At 43.7% G+C, this 26,056-nt stretch overlaps 1 protein-coding gene across 1 annotated transcript in view; it reads left to right on the top strand.

The window, feature by feature from the left end:
- NFATC1 (nuclear factor of activated T cells 1) overlaps positions 1-19,759 on the top strand; it is a 160,275-nt gene extending 140,516 nt beyond the window's left edge. Inside the window, exon 10 of the mRNA XM_075052426.1 lies at positions 19,682-19,759. Within this exon, the coding sequence (XP_074908527.1) occupies positions 19,682-19,744 (63 nt within the window). The 3' untranslated portion in view covers positions 19,745-19,759. The remainder of the gene's footprint in view (positions 1-19,681) is intronic.
- Positions 19,760-26,056: the final 6,297 nt, after the last annotated feature.

The raw sequence follows: 26,056 nt of genomic DNA, 5'->3' as shown, positions 1-26,056 counted from the left end.
AGGATCAGAATAAGACCTATATAGTTCTCACACATGTTCACATCTCACAAAGCCTTTTGCGTGGCACTGGCAGTGTGCTCAGTATTACCCAAAATACAAAGGTGGGCACTGATTTTTGGCGCTTATCATTTAAATGCAAGCAGCTCTTTCTAGATTCTCTCTCCTAGATTAAAATGAAAACCCAGAATAAGATGTATGTGGCTATGGGTGTTTTTTCCAGTCTTGTGCTTTCTGATTGCCTGGGGACAGGGTGCAGAAGGCCTGACATCTGTCCGAGACTGAATCTAGTTAGCCTGGGCAGTACGAGCGATGAAGACTACCCCACAACCCAGCAATCAAAAAATCAAGGTCTGGGGCCTCATGGTCCTGAGGAAGGTGCTGTGCCGGAGGAAGGTGCTCAAGCCTTTGCCAGCATGTCTTAACTGCTGCTGTTATGTACGACTGCCAGACTAAAACTGTCACAGATATGTCTACCCACGCTGCGATCGCGCCTTCTTTTTGCCGCGTAGGCAAGCACTCGGATACCCTCTGTAAGCGGTGGCAGTCGTCCAGCTAACCATGGCGTCTGGGCTCTCTGCAGTCCTACCTGCTGAGGTGTTTCCTACAATGTGCCACTTCTTTATTTACCCTTACTCCTGGCTCTTTCCCTTCACACAGAGCTTGGCAAGCAGCCCCGTGGCCATTTTCTGTGCTGAACATGTGCCAGAGGAAACCCGCTTGGATAAGGACTGGGACATTTTGACCAAAAGCAAGGTTGTGAGTCCCAGTGGATATTCTTTTTTTATGTGTTTGTTAGCACCATTGCTTTTCCCATTTTTGCTGTATGGAATAGTTTTCTGTCCTTGACTAATGCAGCAAGCTCTTATTGATAAGCTTTTCTTACAAGTACCTACATTGGTATGGAGGACATCTGAATTCCCTTCATAAAAACTTTCTTCGTGCCTTGGAAAACAATATAGCAAAAACTGTATGGCAAAGACTTGAATGTATTTGAAATAATGCTCTCCCATTTGCTTGGGTTTCTAAAAGTTAATTGTTAAAAAATGGGGTTTGATAGTAAATGTGTTTTAGTGATAAGTTGCTTTGAAGAAATAATTCACAACCGTCAAGACAGCTTGGCCAATCCTTGCTTACGTCTGGACAGTGCTTCATGTAGTGGGGTGCCAGCTTGAGACCTCCTGATGCTCCTCTGCAAGAAACAGTGCTAACGGTAGTTAGTTGCCGCATAAGAAAAACAATGCCAATCACCCTTTTGATGAGTTACGTATGGTTATCAAAGATCAAAAGGACTAATTTGTTCATAAATGAAGAGTTGCTGTTTCCATTTTCTTTTTTCAGATCAAAGCTGTTCTGAAAATCTCTGAGCCACAGTGTCCCAGTTTTTAACTTTCATTTTCTTATTTTTATTTAAAAGATTCAGCTAGCAGACCCTTGGCAACATCAGCCATGGTTATGGACAGCGATATTTGCTTAAGAAATAGTGTCATTGCCGTACCTTGTGAAGTGATGATAAACATCCTGAAATTGTACACAGAAAAAGGTCAAAGAGCAAATAGATTTCCTCACCAGGGAATTGTCCCGTAAAACACAATGATCCTGTTGTTTGTATGGTAACACAGGAGTTACGGACTGCAGGCAACGATGACATGGACTGCATTGAGAGATTTTGAAAGACACATGTAAGATGGTGAGCCTTTCAAAGACAAGAAGGTTGTTGCCTTGTCACTGTGGCCCCGGGGTTTAGTCCTTCTCATGCTAATGGGGTGAAAGGTGTGTGAAATAAATACTTGGTACCAGCCAGAAAGCAGTGGAACAATTCAGCTGGGTGACATACAATCTAAATGAGGCTCTGCCCTGCCTCGCAGGGTAAGAGCTACTTTCAGACAAAAGAAACTTAACTTCTGACAGCGTTAGGAAGGTGGCAGTGACTATAACCATTGAACAAACTAACGGCAAGTGCTGGGCTGCGTCTGTGTGCTTTCGCTTCAGCGCTTGCTTCCCTTTTGCCGACTCGATTGCCTTCAGCTAGCTGTTGCTCAGACAGGGGGAACGCATAAAGTGAGACCAGCTGAGTGTGCAGGCAGCGTTGAGGCGTTCCGGGGGAGCAGTTAACGCTAGTGTCTTCGTAAGATTTCCAAGTTCCAGTCAGCCTGGAGTTTGCATTTATGTTTGGGATGGAGTCAGCATTGGTTGGTTGGACAATTTCATTGTAGAATTAAATGTTAGCCCAAAGCAACATTAATATTACTTAATCCTACTGCTCTGCTGACCATTGTGTAGCCCACAAAATCTGAGCTATGAGCTGCCTTTGCCTGCATTGGGAAAATTAATTTTTCAAACAAGACAAAAACGTTACTTGCCCCATAAAAAAAAAAAAAAATGAAGCCAGGATGTTTCTGTTTGGGTCTGCTTGGTGTTCGTGCTGTCTTTTGCTGTTCTCTAATACTTGTGCATCTGGCGTTCTCATTATAGCAAGGCACCATCCTATGAATATATACCAAGCGACAGCTATCTCCTCTGGAGCTGAAAATCAAAATTATTACATGATGCAACAAGTCGGTGTGATAAATGAGTAGAGGGAGTGGAAGAGAAATGATGAGGCTAGCAGTGACAGGAAACAGAGCTATATAGACCGTGTGTAAAATTTGTAACTTTGCAGTACGTGTTAGGTTTGTTTCTCTAAGATATAAAAAGAGGAAAAAGATTGATGGTGTCAGTAGTTCCTGCTGGCCACCTGCTTCACTGTTATGTTGAAAAGATGAAGGTGCATTCCTTTTATACATCAGGGTACATTTTATGCTTTCTGTAACAAAGCATACCATGGTATTTTACACAAGTGCATTTTCTGTTTAGTTACAAGAAAATGAATCTGAGAAAATGGAGAAGTCATAGATCCTTGAGCACTATAAGCCTGCTAATTTTGTGCTTAACAAATGTCTAGCACATTGCCTTGCCTTTCCCTTATAAATATTTTCCAGAGGAGTGCTATCTCTTGACTGGACCATCTTGTGACCATTAATAAGGAACAGAGAAAACAGTGAGGAGCGCTGTGCTTGGACGAAAGCCTGCCAGAACCAGTAGTACAGCAACACACAACACCCCTGCTCAGACTTTAAAGCAAACATCAGACTAAATAATCCATTTTTCAAGGGTGGGATAGTGGTGCAGCCAACAGTTGCATGACAGAAAATGGCAGAACATATACACAAGTACATATAATATAATTTTGTGTGTGTGTGAGGGGAGTGAGGCAGAGAAAGAGATCAGACTGCCATTTTCTCAGTGAAATCTAACCATACGTCAGAATATAGTTTTCCTTACATTTGCAGCAAACAGAAGTCTTTTTTTTAAAAAAAAAAAAAAAAGTAGGTCCTGATTCTAATGAGAGCAGGGAGTGGGCAAGAGGGATGGGATGAGACAGGAGCTTCTGAGGAAGGCCAGCAGCACTGTGCCCCAGGCAGGCAGCTCTGTGCAGCCAACAGCTAAAATCCCTTCCCTGGGTACATCGCAGGGACTGCCAGCTCCACCAACAGCGAGGACGAACCCAGGTACGTGTAGCTCGAAGAGCACAACTCTCTTTTCCCCCAGGCTAGAGTGTCTCTGAAGCAGAGGACCACGCCACACGCTCATCTTTTTCACTCAAGCAAAAAGGAGGAACCATAACACAATCTGGCCAGCAAAATAGCCTCAGGGAATTGCTATGAAAAAAGCTGAAAAGTATGATTTCCAATGTGAGAAGTTTGATCCGGTCTTACAGCAGTTAGGGTTGGGATTAGGGTTAAACACTTCTAGATTTGCTTTCACATAGGATTAAGGTTAGGGGTTAGGGTAATTAGGGTTAAGGTTAGGGCTTAGGGTTAGTGTTACCCTTAGGATTAGGGTTAGAGTTAGGGACATTAGGCTTAGGGTTAGGAGTTAGGGTTAGAGGTTTGGGTTAGGCTGAGGGTCAGTGTTTAGGGTTAGAGTTAAGGTTAAGGTTAGGGTTTAGTGTTAGGGTTAGGATTATTAGAGTTAAGGTCATTAGGTTTAGGAGTTAGGGTTAGGCTTAGTGTTATAGTCATTAAGGTTACATTTAGGGGTTAGGGTTAGCATTAGTAGGGTTAGGATTCGGGTTAGTTTCAGGATTTAAGGTTAGAGTTATGGTTCATGTTAGGGTTTAGGGTTAGGTTCAGGGTTTTAGTCATTAAGGTTAGGGTTAGGGCTATTAGGTTTATGGTTAGGATTAGCATTAGGGACAGGTTTTAGGCTTAGAGTTTGGGTTAGGATTAGAGACTTCTAGGTTTGCTTTCATTTTGGGTAGGGTTAGGGCTTGGGTTTAGAGTTTAGGCTATGGATAATTAGATTTAGTGCTTAGTGTTAGTTTTAAGGTTAGGTTTAGGGTTTGGGTTGGGATTAGATCCATCTAGGTTTGCTTTCATTTTGGTTAGGGTTAGGGTCTGGGTTTAAGGTTTAGGATTAGCTTTAGGGTTTAGGCTATGGATAATTAGATTTAGTGCTTAGTGTTAGGTTTAAGGTTAGGGTTAGTGTTGGTGTTAGGCTTAGGGTTAGGTTTAGGGTTTTGGATTAGGGTTAGCTTTAGGGTTAGGGTCCAGGTTAGAGCTTAGTGTTATAGTCATTAAGGTTTGGGTTACAGTTAGGGGTCAGTGTTAGGGTTAGCAGTTAGGGTTAGGGTTATAGTTATTAAGGTTGGGGTTATGTTTATTGTTAGAGTTGGGGTTAGTGTTATGGTCATGATTGTTAAGGTTGGGGTTAGAGACTCCAACATTTGCTTTCACATAGGACCGGTAATGTTTCTGCACTATCTTATGTATTTTTGCACTACTGGAATTCTTTAAATGCTAATTTATTTCTCCCTTCTAGACCTCTGCGATCTCCTCGTCATCCCTGTTATTGCCCCCTCTATTTTTAACCTGGACCATGCGGCCCAGGCAGCATGAGTGCTGTTTTGTTCTTTTACATTTATACCCGAAGAAGAGCTGCCTGCTCTACATACAAAGCATGTGGCGCCTAATTCTTCCCATCAGGAGACAAATTTTTCAGGATCCGGGAAATTTGTCAGATTTTAACTGCTGTGGTGGCTTAGTCATTTGTTTGCGGTAGCACCTCACAGCCTCTGCATTAGGGCCTCGCTGTGCTAGGCACTGCACAAACGCAGAGTAAGATGAGGTGCCCGTCCCAAAAAGCCGAGGAAATCAGGCAGAGACAGGCCCGGCGCAGGAAGAAATGACACAGAGCAGTAAAGAAATCGTCCCGCAGGCACATCGCCCCAGCACAGTGCGAAGATTAAGAGCTGCTCTCCTGATGCCAGGGCTCTACCCGGCGGGCCGTGGCCTTTTGAAGAAGAAACTTCTGAACCTCCAGATGAAAGGAGCAGCTGTCTACCAGCAACGCAGGACGTGGATTCAGTGCAGTGCTTTTCCTCACATGCCTCCTATTAATCTCTAATTAATCACAAGCCGTTAATTTCTTTTGCACTTGTATGGATTGATGTCCGTGCATTGCGGAAATCTTTTTTTTTTCACCTTTTGTGTGGAATCTTTTTTAAGAATGAAACCTCTGTGGCATAAAACAAAGCCAGCGGCTGAGAAGATGAAATGTTCGCCCCTGGGATCTTCCCCCTGCACGTTGCAGCACACGTCCTCCTCGGAAGGGTTTCTCCTGGCACTCCACCTGAGGGGCTCTCCATTTCCTGACCAAACACCACATGGAAAATTAAACTTCACAGAAAATATATATAAAATCCAACACCTCTCTATAACAAGCTATACAGAGTGGCCAGATATTAAGTCGTTAATTCTTACCACTGTTTAATACACACTGTGTAATTACCACTACATAATACTGTACAGCACACGATCCCTTTAATGTGCTGATCAAACTGTAATTAATTTCACTTTTTTTTCCTTACCTGTTCTGGGTCCTCTCTCCCATTTCTTTCTGACAATAGCTCTCTTTTCTCTCTCTCGCTTGCTTTCTGTGCAGTAACAGACGTGTTACACAGCCCTGTCCCTACAGTGTATACAAGATTTCCTTAAGCTTACCAGAACATGTACCTGGGGCCAACTTCGAAGCACCGATACTATTTTTCTGCCTCAGACCCCTGCCCAGGGCAGCCCGCCGACCTTCACCCTAAGCATGGCCCCAAATCTCACTCTGTGGGGGAGAGAGGAATGGGTAATGTGGAAAAAAGTATTTAAAAAAAAAAAAAGTTACCACTTCAGTTTCTTTTTGCTGTAAAATCTATTCACCTTTATGAGCTTGTGCATCGCTATGTCTGTATGTATATGACTGTGTGCATGCATACATGTGTATACGCATATATACATACATAGATGCATATGCCTAGATACTCAGAGCTTTTTAAAGGTTACTGAGTACCGAGTGAATGCCCCCTTCCTCCTTCCCAAAGCCATTTTTCAGATTCATTAGGAATCTGACCACGCTGACAAATGACACATGGCTGAAGGGCAATTGGTGAATTTTCTGCCGTGACGGGAGGATGGGAGCCGGCTACTTTTCTGTGCAGGGCTACTTCTGGAAAACAAAAGAGGCTCCTGCGGGGAGGAGGAAAGGGGAACCCGGAGCAGAAAGACCTCCATGGCTCGCACTGGCCCGTGCCAGTAGCTCCGGGCGGTCGGCACCCCGTACGTGAGGGGAAGGAGGGACGCCGGCCCCCGGCCCCCAGAAGGAGGAGGGTGCCGCAGGCCCACCGCCTTTCATTTCGCTTTCACCCGAGACTCTCTCCAGCCTCCCTTTTTTTTACGGCTTTATTTAAACTCTGGGGTTCTGCCGGATGAAAGTGCTCTCTGTTCCGCGGCGGAGCTGTGGCTTTGGGATTTTTACAGCCCCAAAATTACTTCACGATGATCCAGAGCACACATCACAGCCCAGAAACCACACGGGAGCTGTGCTGGTAAAGGAAGCTGAGAGTTGCTGAAGTAGCCAGACTGAAATTTATAACCGTGACCTGGGCCTTGTCAGGCCTTTACGACACCGTGTAAAGTGAATTGCTGCTTAGTCACCAATTTGCTTGGCAAGATTGGCTGGATTAGGAAATACATAAAAGGTCAGACAGTAGGAGTTTGTCTAGACATCCTATTTTGGATTATATGCTCTACATGTTTCTGTGGCAACCCCTGCAAAACATTCATATTTTAGCAACATTTTCGAAGGCTCCTTTTTCTGTAACTAGCTACCGAAACTTTTGTGAGCAAAATTAACTTGTTTCTCTACCGGCGCCTGCCCAGCTACACCCTTTGAGGAGGCGAAGGGGAGCCACCTCGGCCGGCCGGAGGGAAGGCCAAGGCCGGGCCATGGCGGGCAGCCGCCGACCCGGGGAGGGCCGTGAGGGCCGCTGTCGGTGAAGGAGCCGGCAGACAGGGACCACACGCTTCCCTACGGCTGCCAGACCACCATCCATCGCCCTTCGCCGGCCCTTTTCCAGCAGGGAGGGATGGGGGGGTTCCCAGGAGAAGGAGGTAGTACCTCAGGTTCTCCGCTCGCAAGCGGCACGCTGAGGGACGGGGATGGAAGGAGCAGCACCGTGGCTTGCCACCTGCGAGCGAGTCCAGCAGGGATTGAGCTGGGCTTCTCAGAGGTTTCAACAAAAAAAAATGCAAAAAAAAAGCAAAGCACGGTAGCGAGAGAGCAAAACCAGCTAGCTGGGCAACGTCAAGCTCCATAGCCAGGTTTTTGACTTCTGTGATGTTATTGTTATTTACTCCCTCCCATCCCTTGTGCGAGTGAAAAGTGGGAACAATTTCAGAGTTAGTGGAATTCTTCCTCTCGGCTCTTAAACTGGGGGGGAGGGGGGAAGAAAGAGAAAAAGCGAACTCCAGGAGTTTCAGTGACACTAATTGGATTTGGCTGGGCTTTCCAGGTTGAATCAAATAGATGCCAATTTAAACTAAATAGAATGTAGCAAGAAAGATTTTATGAAAACCAAGGGCAGATTTACTTTGTCTACTCAAGTAAAAATTAATGAATAAATAAACACTCCAGACAGCGCTTTTGACCAGTTTCATTAAAGTAAGCGCATGCTTTAACTTTATGATTCCTATCATCTGATACCTAGAAAACTGGCTTTCAAATTCATTCCTGAAAGGGCTGGTATTTATTAGGACTGGTCACTTTTCTTTCCTTTTCCTCCTAATTATCTTCTGGATAAATAGTACTGTGAAAGGGTTTTGCATTGCTGTCTGCTGACATAGCCAGCACCTGGAGCCTCGGCGGTGCTAATTCAGCAGACGTTCCTTGGAGAATATTGTGCACCTTCCTCGGGCAGTGCTCTTCCTCGCCAGCCTCCAAGCCCTTCAGAATAGTGGGTATCATTATCCCCACTCTGCAGATGAGGAACAGCTGGAGGAAAGCAGGGCTTAGAGAAATAAGCAGACAGTTTTGAGAAGGTGTAGACTATTTGCAGCTTCCCTGACACTCTTCGGGTGAGAGTGCTGTTTCTGTCACCGCTGCCTTTTCATGCATATGTTGAGAAGGTGTGTAATTAGTTTACTTTGTAAATTAAACTGCAAAATACAGTACTGAGTTACAGCTGGCGTAGGCCGAGTTGCTGAACCGAGCAAGATTTCCGAAGAGCAAAGAATAATAGCTGCTGTGCTGATACCCTTTGAATTTGAAACCTAATGCTCCGGCTCTTCCCAGGCGAAGTGAGTCAACATGCATTCGTAGCTGTCTCTGGCACAGGCGGAGGGATTGCACATGGATTTGGGGAGTGTAGCAACACCCCCGGGGCTGAGGGTGTGTGCGCCGATGTACGTACTTACATGTATCAGATTCTACGCTCTAAAATAGCCACAGGCAAATGCATATTTCATGGCCTACCTGTTCACCAAGGCTCCCAGCTGACTGCCTATGAGTCAAATAATGTGAAACTGAAACGCACAGTGGAAGGGAAGTTCCAGGTTTGACCAAGCAAACATCTCTCTTGTTCTAAATTGTTTTCAGCCAGCTTCCTTTGGTCATACTTCTTTGGTGATTTGCCTATAAAATGAGCTTTTATTTAATGTTTTGAAATACTGTGCTAATAAGAAGGCTATAGAACCACATCAGATATTTCTGAATTCCAGCACAAATCTGTTATCTATTATTATTATTATTACTATTACGCAAACAGCCCTGTTTAGGCAAAGGAGCGTTGCAATACAATTTGCCAAATGAGTAACAGGTCTCTGCCCTAAGGAGCTTACAGTCTAAAGGCAATTTTGGCAAGGTTTTCAAAGGTGTTGCATACCCACAGTTTACAGTGACTTCAATGAGAACCTGTGAGTACAATGACAACTTTGAAAATCATGCCAAATATAAATAATGACTTTTTTTTCCTTCTTTGATATCTGGAAGTCACTCGTAACTTTTTAATTACAAACATATTATCAAATTTTATTCTTTGACTTGCTTAGTCCCATCTCCTCCTTTCAGGACTGGTCTTCATTTGGTAGGTAGACATTTATCGTTTCTTCCACTACAATGTAAGAGGAGCCTGATTGTCCTCCTAGGGATGGCTAGCCTAAATTTAGCAGCTATTGGGGTGAACTACATTCCTATTTTTATAGGTGAATATAACTGGAAGGTTGTCTGTTACTTGAAAAGGATAAATTGAGGGGACATATTTCACTAATGCTTACAAATATAAGGGGCAAGTAGGTGGGGTATTTTAGAGCTGTGATAGTATGTAGAAGCCTCAGGGTACAGGGAAAGGAGGTTTTGATAGATGCTTGTGCATAGTGGGGAGGATATTTTAAATTAGTTTTTAAAAATGGGCTTCCTGTCAAGCTAATACCTTCAAAATGCTGGGGCAATATAATCTGTAGCAAAATATATCATTAAATTTAAAATTTAGGCAAGTTACACACAGCTCACGATGCTTTCCACTACTCATAAAGATAGCTGGATGTGGGTGTGCACTGTGTATTGTGAATGACTTCTGATCTCTCTGTACTCCCTAATGAACAGTGCAATGCAGTATATATTTCTAAAGTGGGGTAAAGGAAATTAGCAGATTACGCCTAGATTAAGAGGAAAGGGTTGTTTTATTTTTCTGGGGTCTTGGGTGATGTTACTATCACTTTGCTATACGACTCCATATTTTTCACTCTTTAAAACTAGGCTATGAAATATCAGTATTTTTATGAAGTAGAAAAGCAAGTGAGGAGATAAATCTATTGATGTGATCTAGGTACTAAGCAGAACAGAAAAGCAATGCAGAACATGTGAAAGGCTTGAAAATTAAGAACAGGATTAATTCTGTGTACACAGGGGGGAAAGGTAATTTTAGCCACACCCAGCTCTTATTTAGTGCTTTTCTCTTGTGGATCTCAAAGTACCTTAGCGAACCAGTGAGTACCACTACCTGATTTATGGATGGGGAAACTGAGGAACAGACAGGGAATTTCACATGCTCAAGGCTGCCCAGTATACCAGCTAGGAATAGCACCAATATCTTGCTGCTGCAGTGCTGCATCCACAAGATCGTATTGACTACGAATGCTGATTCAGCTGAAATTCATGCAAAAGCACTGTTGAATTACCACCAATACTGGCATGCAAACTACAAAAGAAATTGTGTTCTCTGACCGAAAATATGCCATGAGAACGGTCTGTTCCATCTGACCGTGACATCCTTACTCGAACCTGCCATGAGACTGGTAAAGGCAACAGGCTCTTTTGATGACCTAGTCAGCCCTTCCTCCTCTGCAGGTGAGCAGAGGCAAAGGGCTTTGCCTCTGCTCCAAACTTTCCATGCAGGTTGCCCTAGAGAGTTTCCATTCCCTTTAGGAAAACTGCTGGATCGTCCTCCTGCAAGCTTCACTGGTGCCTGGCATCCCGCCAAAGCCATGTTCTTTGGTAATCTCCTCTTCACCTTCACATTGTCCACATAAATGCATTAATAATCTTAACTATAGTTACGTACTACCTTATTTTGGCAGCAGTTTTCTAGAAGATAAAATAAGAAATCTACTGCTTTTGTTGATGTTGCTTATCTCCTTTGCCAAGTCCTCACCTCTTTCTCTTCTCCTTTCTTGGGTCTTTTCCAATGTCTGTTTTCCCTCCACATAATTTTCCTTCTTGTTGAATATTGTACTGTATTAATACTTTTTCCTCCTATTTCCCTCTGCCTTTTTGCCTCTCCCACACTTTGTTTCTGTTCATGACCTCCATCCTTCTTCTTCTGTGTCTCTTTCCCACATTCCTCCTTTTCTATCTGGTTTGCCCCAGTCTCCTCAGCCAGAAACAGATCAATCGTGTCGGGAGGTTTGGGGAGTTTCAGAGCAAGTGCATGAGCAGCAGTTGGCCAGGCCAAGCGAAGCATCTGCATTCAGTGGTTTTTCAGCCATATTTCATCGATGTGCTGCTTAGTCTGAGCATATGGAAGAAGGCACAGCTGCCACATCTGCTGGAGAGGTGCACTGTAGTCATAAGGGATGAAAAGGTGAGTTATCCAGAAACTAGAGTGTCCGTGCCTTTTCACCCTGTTTGCTGGAGCTCACCTCCACTTTCCTTAGAGGTTTAGAAAAAGGTTTTGGGCATGAGCTAGGGCAGGGTAACCCATTAAATATTTGCAACAACCCTCAAATCAGGTCACTTCTGTGGCTAAAGTAGAAGAACAGCAAGGTCAGCAATGTTATTTAATACAGTGAAGCAGATGATAAACTAATACAAAATTGCCTGTGTTTAAACATGGCTTTGGTGATGGCTTTCTGTGTACTTTGAGATCCTGCCCAGTCAATACCACAAAAATATTATTTAATGAAAAATATTAATCACAGAGAGGGCCTTTGTGTTTTTAATTGCCCACTCTGATTCAAAAATATTAAGAACAAAATGTGTACAATTGCCTGCCTGCATGCCTAGTTGTCAGTCCATGCAGAAGGGTGCATCCAGCACAGTATCTTGTGACTGCTGTACAAGAGAATGATTATACCAGCATTAGAAACAGCATTCAAGGAACATAAGCACCTCAAATGGTGCCTGTTTTACGGGCAGAGCTAGTATGACCAGATGATTTGCCTGCTCCCCAGGACTGATGGCCTGAGCCTTCAGGCTCATTTCCCCCCCACACCCCTGGCCCAGCCGGCACCTCTGCCTGCAGAAGCGGTCACCACGGGAAGGATGGGGATGCAGATGGTGCTTCTTGAGCCACTGGCCTTTCAAGCACCATCCCATGCAGATGTGCTCTCAGCAGGGACAGATGCTTAAATTGCCTGGGGCCCTGCCTGCCCTGACTCCCATCATCGCTACCGCCAGTGGAAAAGTTGTAGACCAAAAAAGCTTCATGTAAATAGACTCTTGTTTAAAAGCTTAGTGCCTTCAGCTGTTTCTAACTCAAGCATGTCAAGGTGTAGGAGGGAAGCCCTAATGGCTTACGGGGAGCTGGGAAACACCAACTTCCGTGAAATGCCTGTGGCCAGCTTTAAATGTTCTTAGAGGTTTTATTTTTAACTGTTTCAGTAAGTAAGAGATCTCGAGTGGTTGTTTGGAGGATAAGTAAACGAAGTGTTGGTAATTTAATATCAGCTATGTACTTGGCCTCATAATTTTTCTCTTCTCTGTCTGTCAGTTCTTCATCAAGCCACAGAAACCAAACTGTAATCGTTGTCTCTTCCTCAAAACAACACGATTGCTTTTGCAGTTGTCTCCCTGACAAGCTGCCAACAGTGCATTATCATATATGCAGGATCTCACAAGACTTTTAAAAGCTGCATATCATCACAAGCTGTCTTCTTGGTAAAAAATAGTGTAGTGTTTGCTCTACTGAAACAGTAGTTAGCTGTGAGGTATAAATTTCTAGATGATGACTGCAGAGTTTGGATGGTGATGTAAGAGCTGCAGAGAAGGCAGTAACTCTCTGAGAGTGTCTGCCCAGGACTCCTCATCACTGAGGAATGGCTAAATATACCATAAATTGCAAGCCGATTGGCTGGAGGAGACTTCAGCTCCTAATTATCTCCCACTAACACAGGCACTGGAATGAGACATCTAACCGAGTTACTATGATGCACGGGCTGTCCTCCAACCCACCCCCTTCCCAAGTTTTTTACATTCTGTTCTTTAATAAAAATGCTTACTGTTTTTCTCCCCCTTCTCTACTTTGCCTTTTTCCATTCTCCTCTCTAACACTCTTTTGAATGGGCCTGCCTGCTGTCTACACCGAGTCACTAAACAGATCACTTCACAGAAGGTTTCCAAAGGGAAATTGCCCGTTCCCTTCATCTGATTGGTGAGGTGAAACTTTGGTCTTTGAAACTTTGTTCAAGCCAATAATACATCCGTCCCCCGACACATATACAGATTTAGTATCTGCTTCCTATTAATGTCCTGCTAAGATGTAGGTCATCTGGACTGCTGCTTCTGCTGATACACTTCCATAGAGCTGAGGTATCTGTAGTGTGCTCAAAGGTTGCTTCTGCAGATAACCTCAGTGCAGTAGAAACATAGTTTTATACAGTTTTCTCTCCATAAAGCGGTTCCATCAGTGGAGTTACAGAGAGCACTAGAGGTTTGCTGGATTTAGTTGTTACAAATTGTCAAAGGTAATTTGTCTCTTACACTGTGATGGGATATCCCCTTTTAGAGTCATGTTACTTTCAGTAATTAAAAAAATCCTGAGCAGTTAACTATTGCTTTCAGTAGAGCAGAAGTTTGCTTGCTTTCATATCTGAAATCTTGCCAATTAAGGTTTCTACTTAACAGTTAATCCCATTCGTAATTAGGCTCAACAAAACCCTGGTATATCTTTCCTAGTCATCACACCACCAAAGTTGTAGATTAGTATCCAGAAGGTAGAAGGAAATTGGCTGTGTAATGGATAATCACAGATAACTACAGTGCAGTGAAAAAAACAAGTGCATGGACAAGTTGTCTTTGGAGTAGTGGATATCCCAGTAGTGGATATCCCAGTAGCTGTAAGGATGTGGGCTGTCAGCCACACGCTCTTGGTCAGTCGGACGATGGGGAGCTGCCTGTTGCCATCAATTCCCTGCTGCTGGACTCCAGACTAGGCAGATCCAAGCCAGCTGGGCATGGCGCTGACTCCAAGGATGGCCTTGCAGACCGCAGAGGACAGGGATCCCCCAGCTCAGGCACTGAGGTAGTCCTTCCAGGCTCCCCACTTTACGGGAACTGAAGTGAATCATACTGGGCAGTTTATCCTCTTTAAGAATGTCTCTGTAATTGGATGAGGACACAGCCTACACTGATGAATTAAAACATGGTGCCTAATATTTAGTCAGTTAAAATAAACAATCTGAATTCTGCACCAATTTTGAACATTTCTTGCTTAACGGGCTTAGGAGACTAAACCGTGTTGTAGTATTGGAAGTGTTACATCCAGCCATATTTATTACCAAGCCAAGAGCTAACAAGATAGTGCTGCTGTCTCTTCATGCACTGAAATCTCTCCATGTACATATTTATTCTGTCACTGTTGGAATATGTCGACATACATTAACTAGTGAACCTTAGAAAGAATCAATTATATCAATAATTTCATGTATAAATACTTTCCAGGATCATCAAAATCAAGTTAGCAGGTAATGAAATGTTGCCTCAATCATGACCACTCAGGCCTGAAGCCATGGTCTGGATCGTTCACCTCACCCATATTTGGAATTTCCATAAATGATACAAATTTATTAAGCAGCAGCACGAGATGGCTCTAGTTTCTTCAAGTGCCAACTTAGTACCTGTTTCCAGTAATGGAAACGTATGGTCAGCTGGGATGGAGCTAGTCTTATAGTTGGCACACAGTCTCCAAGACAGCTTTCTGTCTTCAATCCTTTCCTGTAACTCTGCTGCTTTGCAGGGTGCTGGCAAGTCTGACAGCTCCAGGCCTCCATTGCACGGCTTGTGAGGCACTTGGACTCCAAAAATAATGCTGCAAAGGTCCTCAAGACATCAGGCAACATGTCTCAAGGACATTCATTCCTCTATTGTTCTTAAAAATAGCACTGAGGTGAACAATGTCACCTGAGAAAAGCCTCTGTTTTCTTCTGATTGTAGCTGACGGGCTCTATTAGCACTTATGCCTTAACATTTTTTGGTTTGCTGTTGTTTAAAAGGAATGTATAAGCCAAGGGTCATTTCAGCATGCAGCTGGATCTGTGGCTTCCAGGCGTAAGGTGCAGTGAGGGCTGTGCTGCCACACATCCCAGCTCTAAGGAGCTTCATTCGTGTAAGCTGCTGCTGTTAATTTGCATTTGCAGGATCAAGCTCTTCACCAATCTCCCAGTCATTTTGCTCGGGTTTTCACAAGTGAGCAGGGGTATTTTATTTTAGAAGAGGAAAATACTGGTAATGGAAAGTGCAAAAAATTACTTGGAGGACAGGGTTTTAGCACCAGAAATGGCCTTGGCTGATTTCTTCTTTCTTCTTCTTCTTGTTTTTTTTTTTTTTTAACTTAATGAGAAAGTAGGAAAGGTTGTTCCTTTGAGTATACTTTATCCTGATGGTTGGCTTTCCACAGAAATTCTCTGCTTTGTTTCATGGTTTTATCTGTGGTTTTGAATGAGTGAAAGAGCAAGGGTTAAAAAAAGTGCTTGGGTTTGAGAAGGATATAAGGCCAAATGTTGTTAGAAAGTTTTTGCCAGATGTCTGCATTTGGTGATTTTTTTTTTAACAGAGCTGGTATATTTTCTTGAAAAATAGGACATAGTTCTACTACACTGTTTACACTAAAATATTTCAAGCCCATTTCATCTAAGAATTCACTGGTTATATATACTTTTAATAAAATGGGCCAATAGAAATGGCCACTGATTTATGGTAGATTGGGTTTGAGTCCTAGCTGTGACACGGGTAAGTGGGAAATGCTTTGGGAAGAGCTGAGTTAGTTTTCAAAGACAATCTGAAAGAACAAGTTCTGGTATTGCTGCCTCCTAGTTATTCACTTATGACCTGGTGAGCGTGACTAGGATGGCACACATAGCAGGAGGAGAGGAGGCATTCTTGCCTCATTCCTCTTAAATCAAAAGGTAAGGTGGGAGGGATTTCAAGTTGTTATCACCAAGGCATATTTTGCTGGAAAAACATTTTTATCCATGATCTAAACTCAGAGCCAAAATTAAAAACTTCTAAAGTAAAGAACAAAAAAATCCCTCGGGATCCTATCAAATGTTTTCTTGGAACCAAGACTGCGAATTAGGCTTCTATTTTGTTCCACTGAAGGTAATGAATAATATTTAATAACCTCCTTATGTTATTGTTGGCCTGCCTCTGGAGGGGTTACCCTGACTGGTCAGTGTGGATAATGGATGACAGAAAAGGTGCTAGGCTATTTGTATATACCTTGGCGAAGATTTTACCATCCCCATTCAAGAGCGATACGGGTCTTTATGAAGTGTACGATTTTACAGCTTCTTTGGAAAAATAGTCATTGTTGCTGCGTTTAGGACAGATAGAAGAAATAATTTGGAAAGCTGTCTACGAGGTGCACACAGGGGATAAGCCGTTTCTTTAACTGGCAGAGTAGCCTAATCTGGATAGATTTCCCCTAATTAAGATGGGGTTCCATGTGAGAGGGGTTGGCTAGAGCCCCACCAGGAGGGCTGCAAAGCCTCAGCCTGCCCTGCAGCAATTCCTCTCATCTCTCGCCTCCCTGCACTGCGTCCGCTGGCCGGCGGCCGTTCGGGAGCTGGTGGGTAGAGCCATAGTTGTACAGAAGAGCATTACCTGAGTGCTCAGTCCCAAACAGTTGGAAATCACTCGCTCGGCAGCTGTGCAACCAAAACTGTCAAAGCTCCCTCTCTCTGAACGAATAAATAAAACCGACGTCAAGTACCCCACCTCTGCTATTGAAATGGTTGCCTGTAACATAACCAAATGGCAATGTAAACCTCTAAGCAAATTTCAACCTCAGTTGCCCCTCTTCTGAAATTCTGTTTTTATTTACAGAAAACCAAATTAAAGCTGTTCCAGTTAAAAGAAAATATCGTGATGATTAGCTGGCATATCCCATGTTTTTCTTCTTTCTTCTGTTTCCTGCAAGTGAGCAAATGCATAGGTTGTTTGGATAGTCCAAATGGTGTTTTTTGTCTCACTATGGAGTTTCTGGGCAGCACATGTGAGGATATGGACCATTCCTGTTCCTTTGAACACTTTCATCCTTTGATTTAGGGCTACTTTCTGATTTTTTTAATCAAAAGGTGCTGAAAAGTGATAGCTAACTGTAACTGTTTTGCCCTCATTTAGAGGGGACTTCTTATTGCTGCCCTGGGGCCTGCTGATCTGTCGTCATATCTCCACAAGGCTGAAACTTTTATTTTTCATCTAAATCCTCTAGAAGATTCTCTGCATTTCATCATGTTATGTTTTACTTACGTTGACATAAAAAAATCTGCTGTTTCAGCTCCCTGGGTTTTGTTGCTGTTCCCCTCACTACAAGGAGAAGGAAGCGTTATTTCAAGCCTCTCTTCTGCCAGTGTCTCTACGTATTCCCCTCCGAGAGTCACCCAGCCTTGCAGCTAACAGAGGAATTTGTCTGGGGTCACATTTTTTGTCCTTTTTATTCTAAGTGAAATTTACACCAGATTTTGCTAGTTTTGTCGTTTAGCAGCCGCAGGTCTCCAGAGCAGTCCTCACCACCCCGCTGGCAGCAGGTCACTCAGATGCCACACGGTCTGAAGCCAGAGTGACCAAAGTTTCTGCTTTCAGTTCAGTTGATTGGTTTGGTCAGGTAGAGTCAGTGAGAGCTAAGCACTTTCCCAGCAAGTACTAAGGGTCCTGCAGTTACAATATTTAAACCCTTTGAAGCACAGCTATCCGTGTACCTCATGAAGCACCTGTGCAAGTTCATTGTTGCTCCAGATATCACCCATGACCGCACAGAAAGCTCCAGCTGAGCCCAGGGCTTTACAGCCCATTTAGTAACTGATAAGAATATAGCGCCGTGGCGTTTTTATCCAGGAGATAAAAGCTTTTTCCATAGCTTTTTGCAGTGGCCGCATGGTCAAAGCCACCTGCCTTTAGCAGGCAGCAACCCTGACTCACCCGCTCCCGGTGCCACTTTCACTGCTGCATCGCCTCCCGCTTCCCTACCCCAGCCCTCGCGCTGGAGCCGGCAAGAAGCCGACAGGTCTTTCCTGAACCCGTCAACCCCTCTTTGATGTTCACCTCTCCCCACGAGGGACAACTCCACCGCTCCTTCCAGCCGGCCGCACGCTGCTCTCTGCGTCTGTCCGCCTCCGTGGGCAAAGGAGAAAGGGAAAATAAGAGGGTGTGAATGAGTAGACAGATAATGGCATTAGAAACTCCCTTCTGGCAGTGCATTAAATCTTCCTTACAAGCTTTGAAGAGCTTCCTGAAAATATGAGTGCTAAAATGGGCGGCGGGGATGTCAAACCTCAGGCCAGCAAGCCTCCATAGATCACCCAGGGCAGGTCACCGAGCCCATGTCTTTCTCTGAGCCAATCTCTTTCCCCACAACCACTCAAAATTAGAGTGGAAAGAGTCTTAACAAAGTGTTTTGGAAGTCTTTCACTGCCAGCTGCCACCTTTGCCAGGGTACCGTAGCCCCTCTGCGGTGATGTAACTCATTATACAGGCATTCCTTCTGACCTGTGCTTATTCAGTGCAGAAAAGAGCTCCACACTGCAGTCATAAGGGGCATCACTTGCCACAAGAGGACATGTGGACATCACTGGTGTATGGCTTGCCCTTGAGTATCTAAGGCTAGAGCTCTTTTTCCTGTGAAGTGACAGCAATGGGATAAATCCCGTGTATATTAAATAAGACATTGGTTCTCGCAGCTGCAAAATTGCACTGCAGTTTACAGAACAGAGAGTACCACAATTTGTTGGCATTATGGTAGTGCTGAGTAGCTTCACACGAGGGATGTCCTCAAACGCATGCTGAGTAAGAAAGACGGTTTCTCAGCTACAAGGCTTAAACCATCAGCAACTGAGAAGGTAAAATGGGAGACCAAACCAGACAAACAATTAGGCAAGGATTAGAGAATGGAGAAACAAAAACCAGTTGATTAGAAAAACAAAACTGTAATTCACAAATCAGATCAGGCTTTAGTCTTTCTGCTTTCTCAGTGGTAATAACTCAAGAGAGGTGCACAAATGTGGAAATCGGTTCTTGCATTGGAAGAGCTATGGGTCTGGTGGGGCAGCTGCAGCTCCTGACCACGCTGTCTCTGGGATGCCTGGGGGGGTGGCGAGGAGGCACCCTGGAAATCCCCTGCTGCTGCCGCGGCGGTGGTGAGCACAGAGCACTACCCTTTACCCTTTCGGTCTTGCAAACTCACTTCACAAAGAACCTCCTTCCAAGACTGCGCCGTGCTGAGAGGACTCCATCCAGGGAGCACCCTGCTGCCGTAACCCTTGCCAAAGAGACGGCTTTTGCAACTTGGTCTAAGCCCTCACCCCTCCTTTGCTGACCTTCCTTTCCTGGTCTCTAGATAACTCTTACGCCTCAGTCTTAAGTTATACTGAGTCAGCCCTCGGCTTCCCAGATGTGCACAGGGGCTGTGCAGCTGAGCGTGTTACACAGCTCAGCGGACTGCACAACCTGGGAGACCTAATTCATAGTTGTTCTTTGGTTACACCCTTATGTTCAAAACACATCAATCAGGTCTTGAAAAATCATGGGACTCACTTAATGATTGTGAGATTTAATAAAAACAAACATGAGTTTCTTTTTTAAACTTATTTCACTTTTATACTTTTAGGTGGCTCCCAGATCAGTGTTCAAAGCTCTTCTCCATACCCATGAGGGCTGCAAGCAGATGTAAATTCGGGACCTGGAGTTTTAATTAAAAAATTGAATACTGGGAGATCTGTAGTTAAATCAGGAGCACTGGCAACCTTGAAATCACAATTTACATTGCTTCACACACCCCAGCTCTACAGCAGTGCTACTTAGTGCCATTTTCAGTGTGAGCAGAGGACCTGAGAAAAGAAAGCTAGACTGGAATTGGGACCTCTGTTTCATGTCTCTGTTGAAGAGTGCAAGCCACGTCACACTACTCCCAGATGCCCTGAACCTGCGATGCTGTTCAGAGAAGATTTCTTTCTGACAAGTCTACATTTCTGTCCCAGTACTCATTGCCTCTGCAATGTGAAGAACCCATCTAATATCTAAAATGCCATGAACACTGGTGTGATTCTGGGAGAGCTTGTTCCAAATGGGGTGTAGGAAAAGTAAAATTAATTTGCTTCTGTTGCTTTGGGGGGTGGAGAAGAGCAAGGGTTGTAGTAAAATGACAGTAAAAAAATAATGTTTTAAAATGAAGGTCCCCCCTCTCTTTGGATGGATGTCTCCATCCAGAGAAACTGAGAGCACTGGAAGTCTCAGTGATCTGGATCCATCACGGCAGTAAGACAGGCTGGCTTGTGAATCATGCTCCTGAGGTTTTGCGCAAGTGAAAATTCATCCAGGCCTTCAAATACAGCTTAATTGGAAGGTGGAATTTATGTAAAGCAACTGAATTTGGTCAGACAAGTTTCCTGGAAATTAGAAATTAGTCCAAACTGCACCACTGCGAGCCAATTTTTAAACAGTTCAAACTCTAGCCTAGTTGATCATCTTCTTTTCTTCCCCCTTCCTGCCAATCCATTAAAAATTTGGCCTCTGCAAGTACATTATTAAAGATAGGACAAAACTGCAAAATGCACATTTGGAACCAGTTTTGGCTTTTGGAAACCCTGATGTACTGAAATACTTAAAGTCTCCTTGCTGAATACTCTTCACAACTTTGAGGTTTCTGATGTTGGTCTAAGCCTGCAGTTTGGTGACACAAAAGCATAAGACCTTCGCTTTGTTCAGTCTTTGCCATTAAAGTCTTGTGAACAACGGGCAGACCCTGAACTCCTGCCCCTAAAATAGCAAATTTTGTATATTTTGAAGTTTGTGGAGTGGTGCAGAAACTGTAGGTGAAAAAGTCATTTTTAAGTACAGCCCTAATGTGGGTACAAAGACTGCGATTAATTCACATGAGGAAAGTAACCTAATTTGAATTGTGGGGTTTGTTGTTGTTTTTTTTTTTCCTGTGGTCATTTCCATAATTGGTTAGAAAATCAGCTCTGATCAAGGAATGTTTTTATTTGTTTTAACTATGTCCTACTTAATGGAGATGTAATAATTCAAAACAATTACATTAAGGTAATTATGTTTTAATAAACATAAGCTTGGCGCTTCAAACTGGAAATAGAACCTGTATCCTGAGCCAATTAGGAGCTGTGAAATGAATAGGAGACAGTTGATTGCAGTTTGTGGAGCGCATTTATTAAACCAGTAACAAATAATCTATTAATCTTTCTCTAAACATCAACAACATAAAAGAGTTCCTCACCTCAAAGTCAGTTGCACTAAATAATTTCACGCGAACAAAATGAGACGCCAGAAGTTTGCATGTCGGGATATGATTTATAGCATGAATTAGCTGCTTTTGTGTGATGAAGGGTATAATTAAACTCCAGCGGCAGCGTGTGGCCAAAGCGAACGGCTTGGCAGGGAGCTGATCTCTGGAAGCCGGCTGGCTGGGAAAAGGGGTTGTGTGGCTGGTGGCAGCGGCAGGTCAGCGGGACAGCCTGGTCCCTGGGCAGGCTCCTTCCTACCTTTGTCACGCACAAAGGAAACGCGCGGGTTTACCAGGAGTGAGGCAAGCCAGAAGGTACTGGATATGCCCAGCCAGCAAAACACAATAGCCTTTGTACAAACAGAAACATTTCACAAAAGCCTTCTGACCCAGACTAGAAATATGGCAGGTGAAAACTGTAAAGGGAAGCGGTCAGCTCACAAATGGCATTACTTTCTGAGTGTGCTTTACTTGTGGTGCTGGTGTTACCAAACCGAATGATACAGGGAAAGACTTGTGTATTTTCCTTCGGCTTCCTTTCCTTCTCGGCCCTTTTATTGCAGCCAGGTCTCCGGGTTCCCCCTGTTGCTTTGATTTCTGATGCAGCAAAGGAGAGAAAAGCATGTAAAAAGCTGTAATGTTGTGAATCTGTAGACTACACAGAGAAACGGGAAAGGCCAGAGGCACTTGGCATAGGCGTCATTTCAGAAACTGCTTCTCATGTTTCCCTTCTGTTGGGTAGGATCTCTAAATAGCTGGGGGTCATCTAGCAGGGTCCCATGCTGAAGCCCCCAGAGTCTGCCAGAGCAACAGTGTGCACGGATAGCCAAGGCTTGTATGTACAGCTATCAGATGTGCTTATTTGCAATCTGTCTGCTCAAGTAGATGATTTCTTCATTCATTTCGCACCGTGCAAGGACGCAGTGCTGCTATGGCCGTTGGTATTTTCAAGATTTTATATGGATTGCTTTTAGTTCATTAAGACTGATGATCTCTTTCATATGGCAGGCAAAAACAAATAGCTTAAGTTTGTTGGTTGTGAATCACAAGCTTCTGATTTATTTGAGGAAAAAAATGAAACAATCTAATATTTTATTGGTCTGACGTACCAATAGAAAAATTGCTGTCTCTATATATGCAAGCCCACACGTTTTCACTGGTAGCATCATCGCAAGTGATAGAGTTAAACTTCAAATTCCCTATGTGAGTAACTTTCCCAGTTACACTGGTTCTCCCTCTTCCCTTTTTCTTTCTCTAAACCCACATACTTTTGCCTGCTTGATTTTCTTTTACTCTCTGTAATGCTATGTGGTCTTTAATGCTTTAGCTAATAATCTTAGCATCTTTTTAGGGTCTCCTATATCTATTGTCGAAAGGGGTATTCCAGCAAATATGAAGCAGATTGTAATAATCAACTTTATGTGCTATAATAATTTATGCAATTTATCCATGAACTGGATTCAGTCAATCGTAGAGGTTATCAGGGCGCTTGTTTTATGCCTATGTGCCATTGAATGGAACAGGGGCTGCTGGAAGAGCAGTTGGGGATCCAGCATATCGTCTCCAAAGATGCAAACACTGATTTATGCTTTAAAGGGTAGTAAGGAAAGCTGGAGAGCTACATCATGTTTTTTTGGCTCTAGTAAAAATGCATGACATGCATTGCTTAGTTGAAAACCTAGATTTTGAAAGATTGCTGAATACTTAGAAGACCTCTTTTATGAGGTGGAGGCAGAGACAGCTGCTGATGAGTTTTAGAGGGACAACTTGCAGAGACATTTGAGGTCCTCTCTAGGGAATGATAAAGCTCCAGGAAAAGGCAGATGTGCATGTAGACTGTACTGGTATGTTGTTATGTATCACTTTTTTCTCTCATGTTTTTGTCTTTGAATAACTCTGGTTTAGAAAGTCAGTTTGGTTTCCTGACTGCCATTGTCATGGCACCTAAAACCGCAGACCCTGGTAAGTCAGGGCACTGAGGCACTCGCACGTAATGAGAAAGGAGCACAAGCGGCAGCCTTGCCTGATGCCACCTCGAGGGAGCAGATGTAGGTTAAGTTCGGAGCAGATGTAGGTTAAGGTCAGAGCAGATGCAGCTGGAAGGCAGGAATGATAAGAGCTGCAGTTAGCCCAGGAGCTGTGACCAAGGCTTTCTTAATCATAGCCTCAAGTTACTAGCCGAACGGCTTCTGGTATGAGCTGCTGGTGCCTCGTGTGAGGAAATGGTTTTGTTAAAAACGGTGGGTTTGAACGGGTAGCCAAAAACTCCATAACACAGTTTCCAAAAGAGCTGATCTGCGTGCAAGAGAGAGAAGGGTTCATTATCAAAATTGTCATGTGTGGTTTCCATCTCTCTCTTTTAGGTATCTGTCATCATTTATTGGTTAAGACTTAATACCTAAAAGAGAGTATAACTCGGCACTCATTGCCAGAGCTCCAAAAGCAAACATTACCGCTATTTTTTTAACCACAGACAGCAAATCTTTCGGACCACTTTCCCCAGCAGCCTGACCCCCTTTCTCCTCTCCCCAGCATCGCTTTTGCAGCTGGACAGATGAAGTAGCTTGTAGCCCAGTGCAGGGCCAGCCCTCCACGTCCCCAGCAGCAGCGCGCATGGCACCGGGGATCGTGGCCGTGCCGCAACCTCTGCGCGAGGCAAACGCAGGCCAGCGAGCTCCGACAGCACCGCAGGGATGGCAGGATCACCCCCGGCACCGTAACGAGCCCAGCAGGTCTCCATCAGTGCACTTTCTCCCCCCTTGTAGCACATGAGATAATAGTGATCTTCTTAACCTCAAGGTTTATCAACCATTCAGCAAGCTTAAAGGTACTACCACAATACATCCTTCAAATCATAATGAGCAATCTAACCCAAGTTACCTGTCACGTATGAATCGATGAAACAATTTCACTGGCAACCAAGCACTTTATTTCTGTTTTATGGGTTGGAAGCAAGTCCGGCTTGATTGAGAGGCATGAGACAGTGAAGTCATATATGTCAATCAATCTCCCAGTGAAAACTTCTGTGAATTCTGGTGCCCTGTTATATAGAGTTTCCATCTTCTGAACCATCAAGGCTACAAGTTGTCATGGGAAGCTTCCCAGAATAAGCTGGGCCAGGAGCAACAGTGCCACAGCCCGTGGAAACTCAAAACAGGGCAAGAGTGATTTTAAAAATACAACTTTAAAGATTAGGGCTTTTTCCCCTTGCACAAAATGTTCTAATATATTTTAATCAGACAGCTACACAGATATTTTAGCCCAACAAAGTTTTGAATGGCATGGTAAGGCTGTAGGCAATCAGAATTTTATTTCTAGCTCTGTGCAACTAGTGGTAAGGAACTTACCGCAGCTTGATTTTAAACAGTCCCCAGTCCCCTCTGACGGCAAAATGAGCTAAAGGCAAGTCCACTTATAGTTTCTGCTATCCTCTAAGTTCAAACCATGTGGTCAAGAGTTCTGGAGTCTCATTTGGTTTTTAGTATCTCATGTGGTTTGCTTCCAGCAACTTAAAGAGGAACTCTTAGCACCCAAACCTGCTAATATCTGACCAAAAAAGCATCAGACCAACCCAGAGACAACCAGAATCAATGGCTGCTTTCCCAAATATAGCCCTTTATTTCTCAGCAGCTTAAGTTCATCATAGTGATGTGGAATAAAAATCTCGCTCTGCCTTCTGGAATGGTGAATGGTACATCGTTTAGGTGGTGAGTTGTGCAGACTCTATAGTGACGAATGCAATAATTGACCATACGCATTTAGTGTTAGTATTGTCCTGCATCTCATTTTGGTTTCAGAAATTCTGGCACTTTATCTTAATTTGGACTGGTCTTCTTTTACCACTTTACTACTCCTATTATTTACATCAAGTGGATGCTGTGCTCTCTCCCCGCAATACAGACAATTAGTACAGTGCTATATATTTTGCATTTAATTGAATTCCATATACCTCTAACAAGGCTGCTGATCTCATCCCAGTGCAGTAACCTCCTTGATATGAAATATCATTGGAAGAATGTTTTCTGCCTGAGAGTGGTTCATATATATGCGCTGCTGAAACCAATTAAAACATTAAGGAACCTACAGTTGAATAAATATCAGTGAAAATACAAGAAGAACAGAGTGGTAGTTTTCAGCCAGTTTTATGGAAAGTCAATAGGTATCCAGAGGTCCAATTACAGGAAATGTTTTTGCAGTATGAAATAAAATTATAAGAAACAGAGAAGTAAATGAGAATGTTATAGGCACCTAGCATGCTTTTGGTCCTGGCATAATGAATTAATTAAGAAGAATCAGTATTAAATAGTAAAGATGAAATTCTGCTGTGAGTTGCACCTCTTTAAATCTGGCATAATTTCGTAGATTTCACAGAAATCACACTGGATATAAAAGTGAGAAACATGGAAAACTCTCACCCTGACATGCCAAAATTTATCGTCCCTTTTGGCTTAAGGTCCACCTCCCTCTTCCTATTTAGTGCAGTTCAGGGGCCAGTTTGGAAGCCAATGCCCCCAGTTAATAGGGAGCAGCAAGATAAAGGGCAGCATTTTATTCCCACTCAGCTACTTCAGGGCGTCTGAGCAATGAGGCAGCTTCTTTCTTTAGCTGTGTGTTTCAAAAAGAGTGAGGAGGAAGTCTGCTGTTCCCCTCCTAGATTCATTTTGGCCCATCTAGTCTCCCTGGCCCTTACGCTTCTGCACTTTCCTCTGTTTTATTGCAGACGACCTGCCAGCACGCCCCGTCCGC

Source organism: Buteo buteo, chromosome 20 (genome assembly GCF_964188355.1).
Source record: "Buteo buteo chromosome 20, bButBut1.hap1.1, whole genome shotgun sequence".
NCBI classification, from domain to species: Eukaryota; Metazoa; Chordata; class Aves; order Accipitriformes; family Accipitridae; genus Buteo; species Buteo buteo.
Note: the sequence above shows the minus strand (reverse complement) of the source record. Positions and strands in the feature narration are given on the sequence as shown.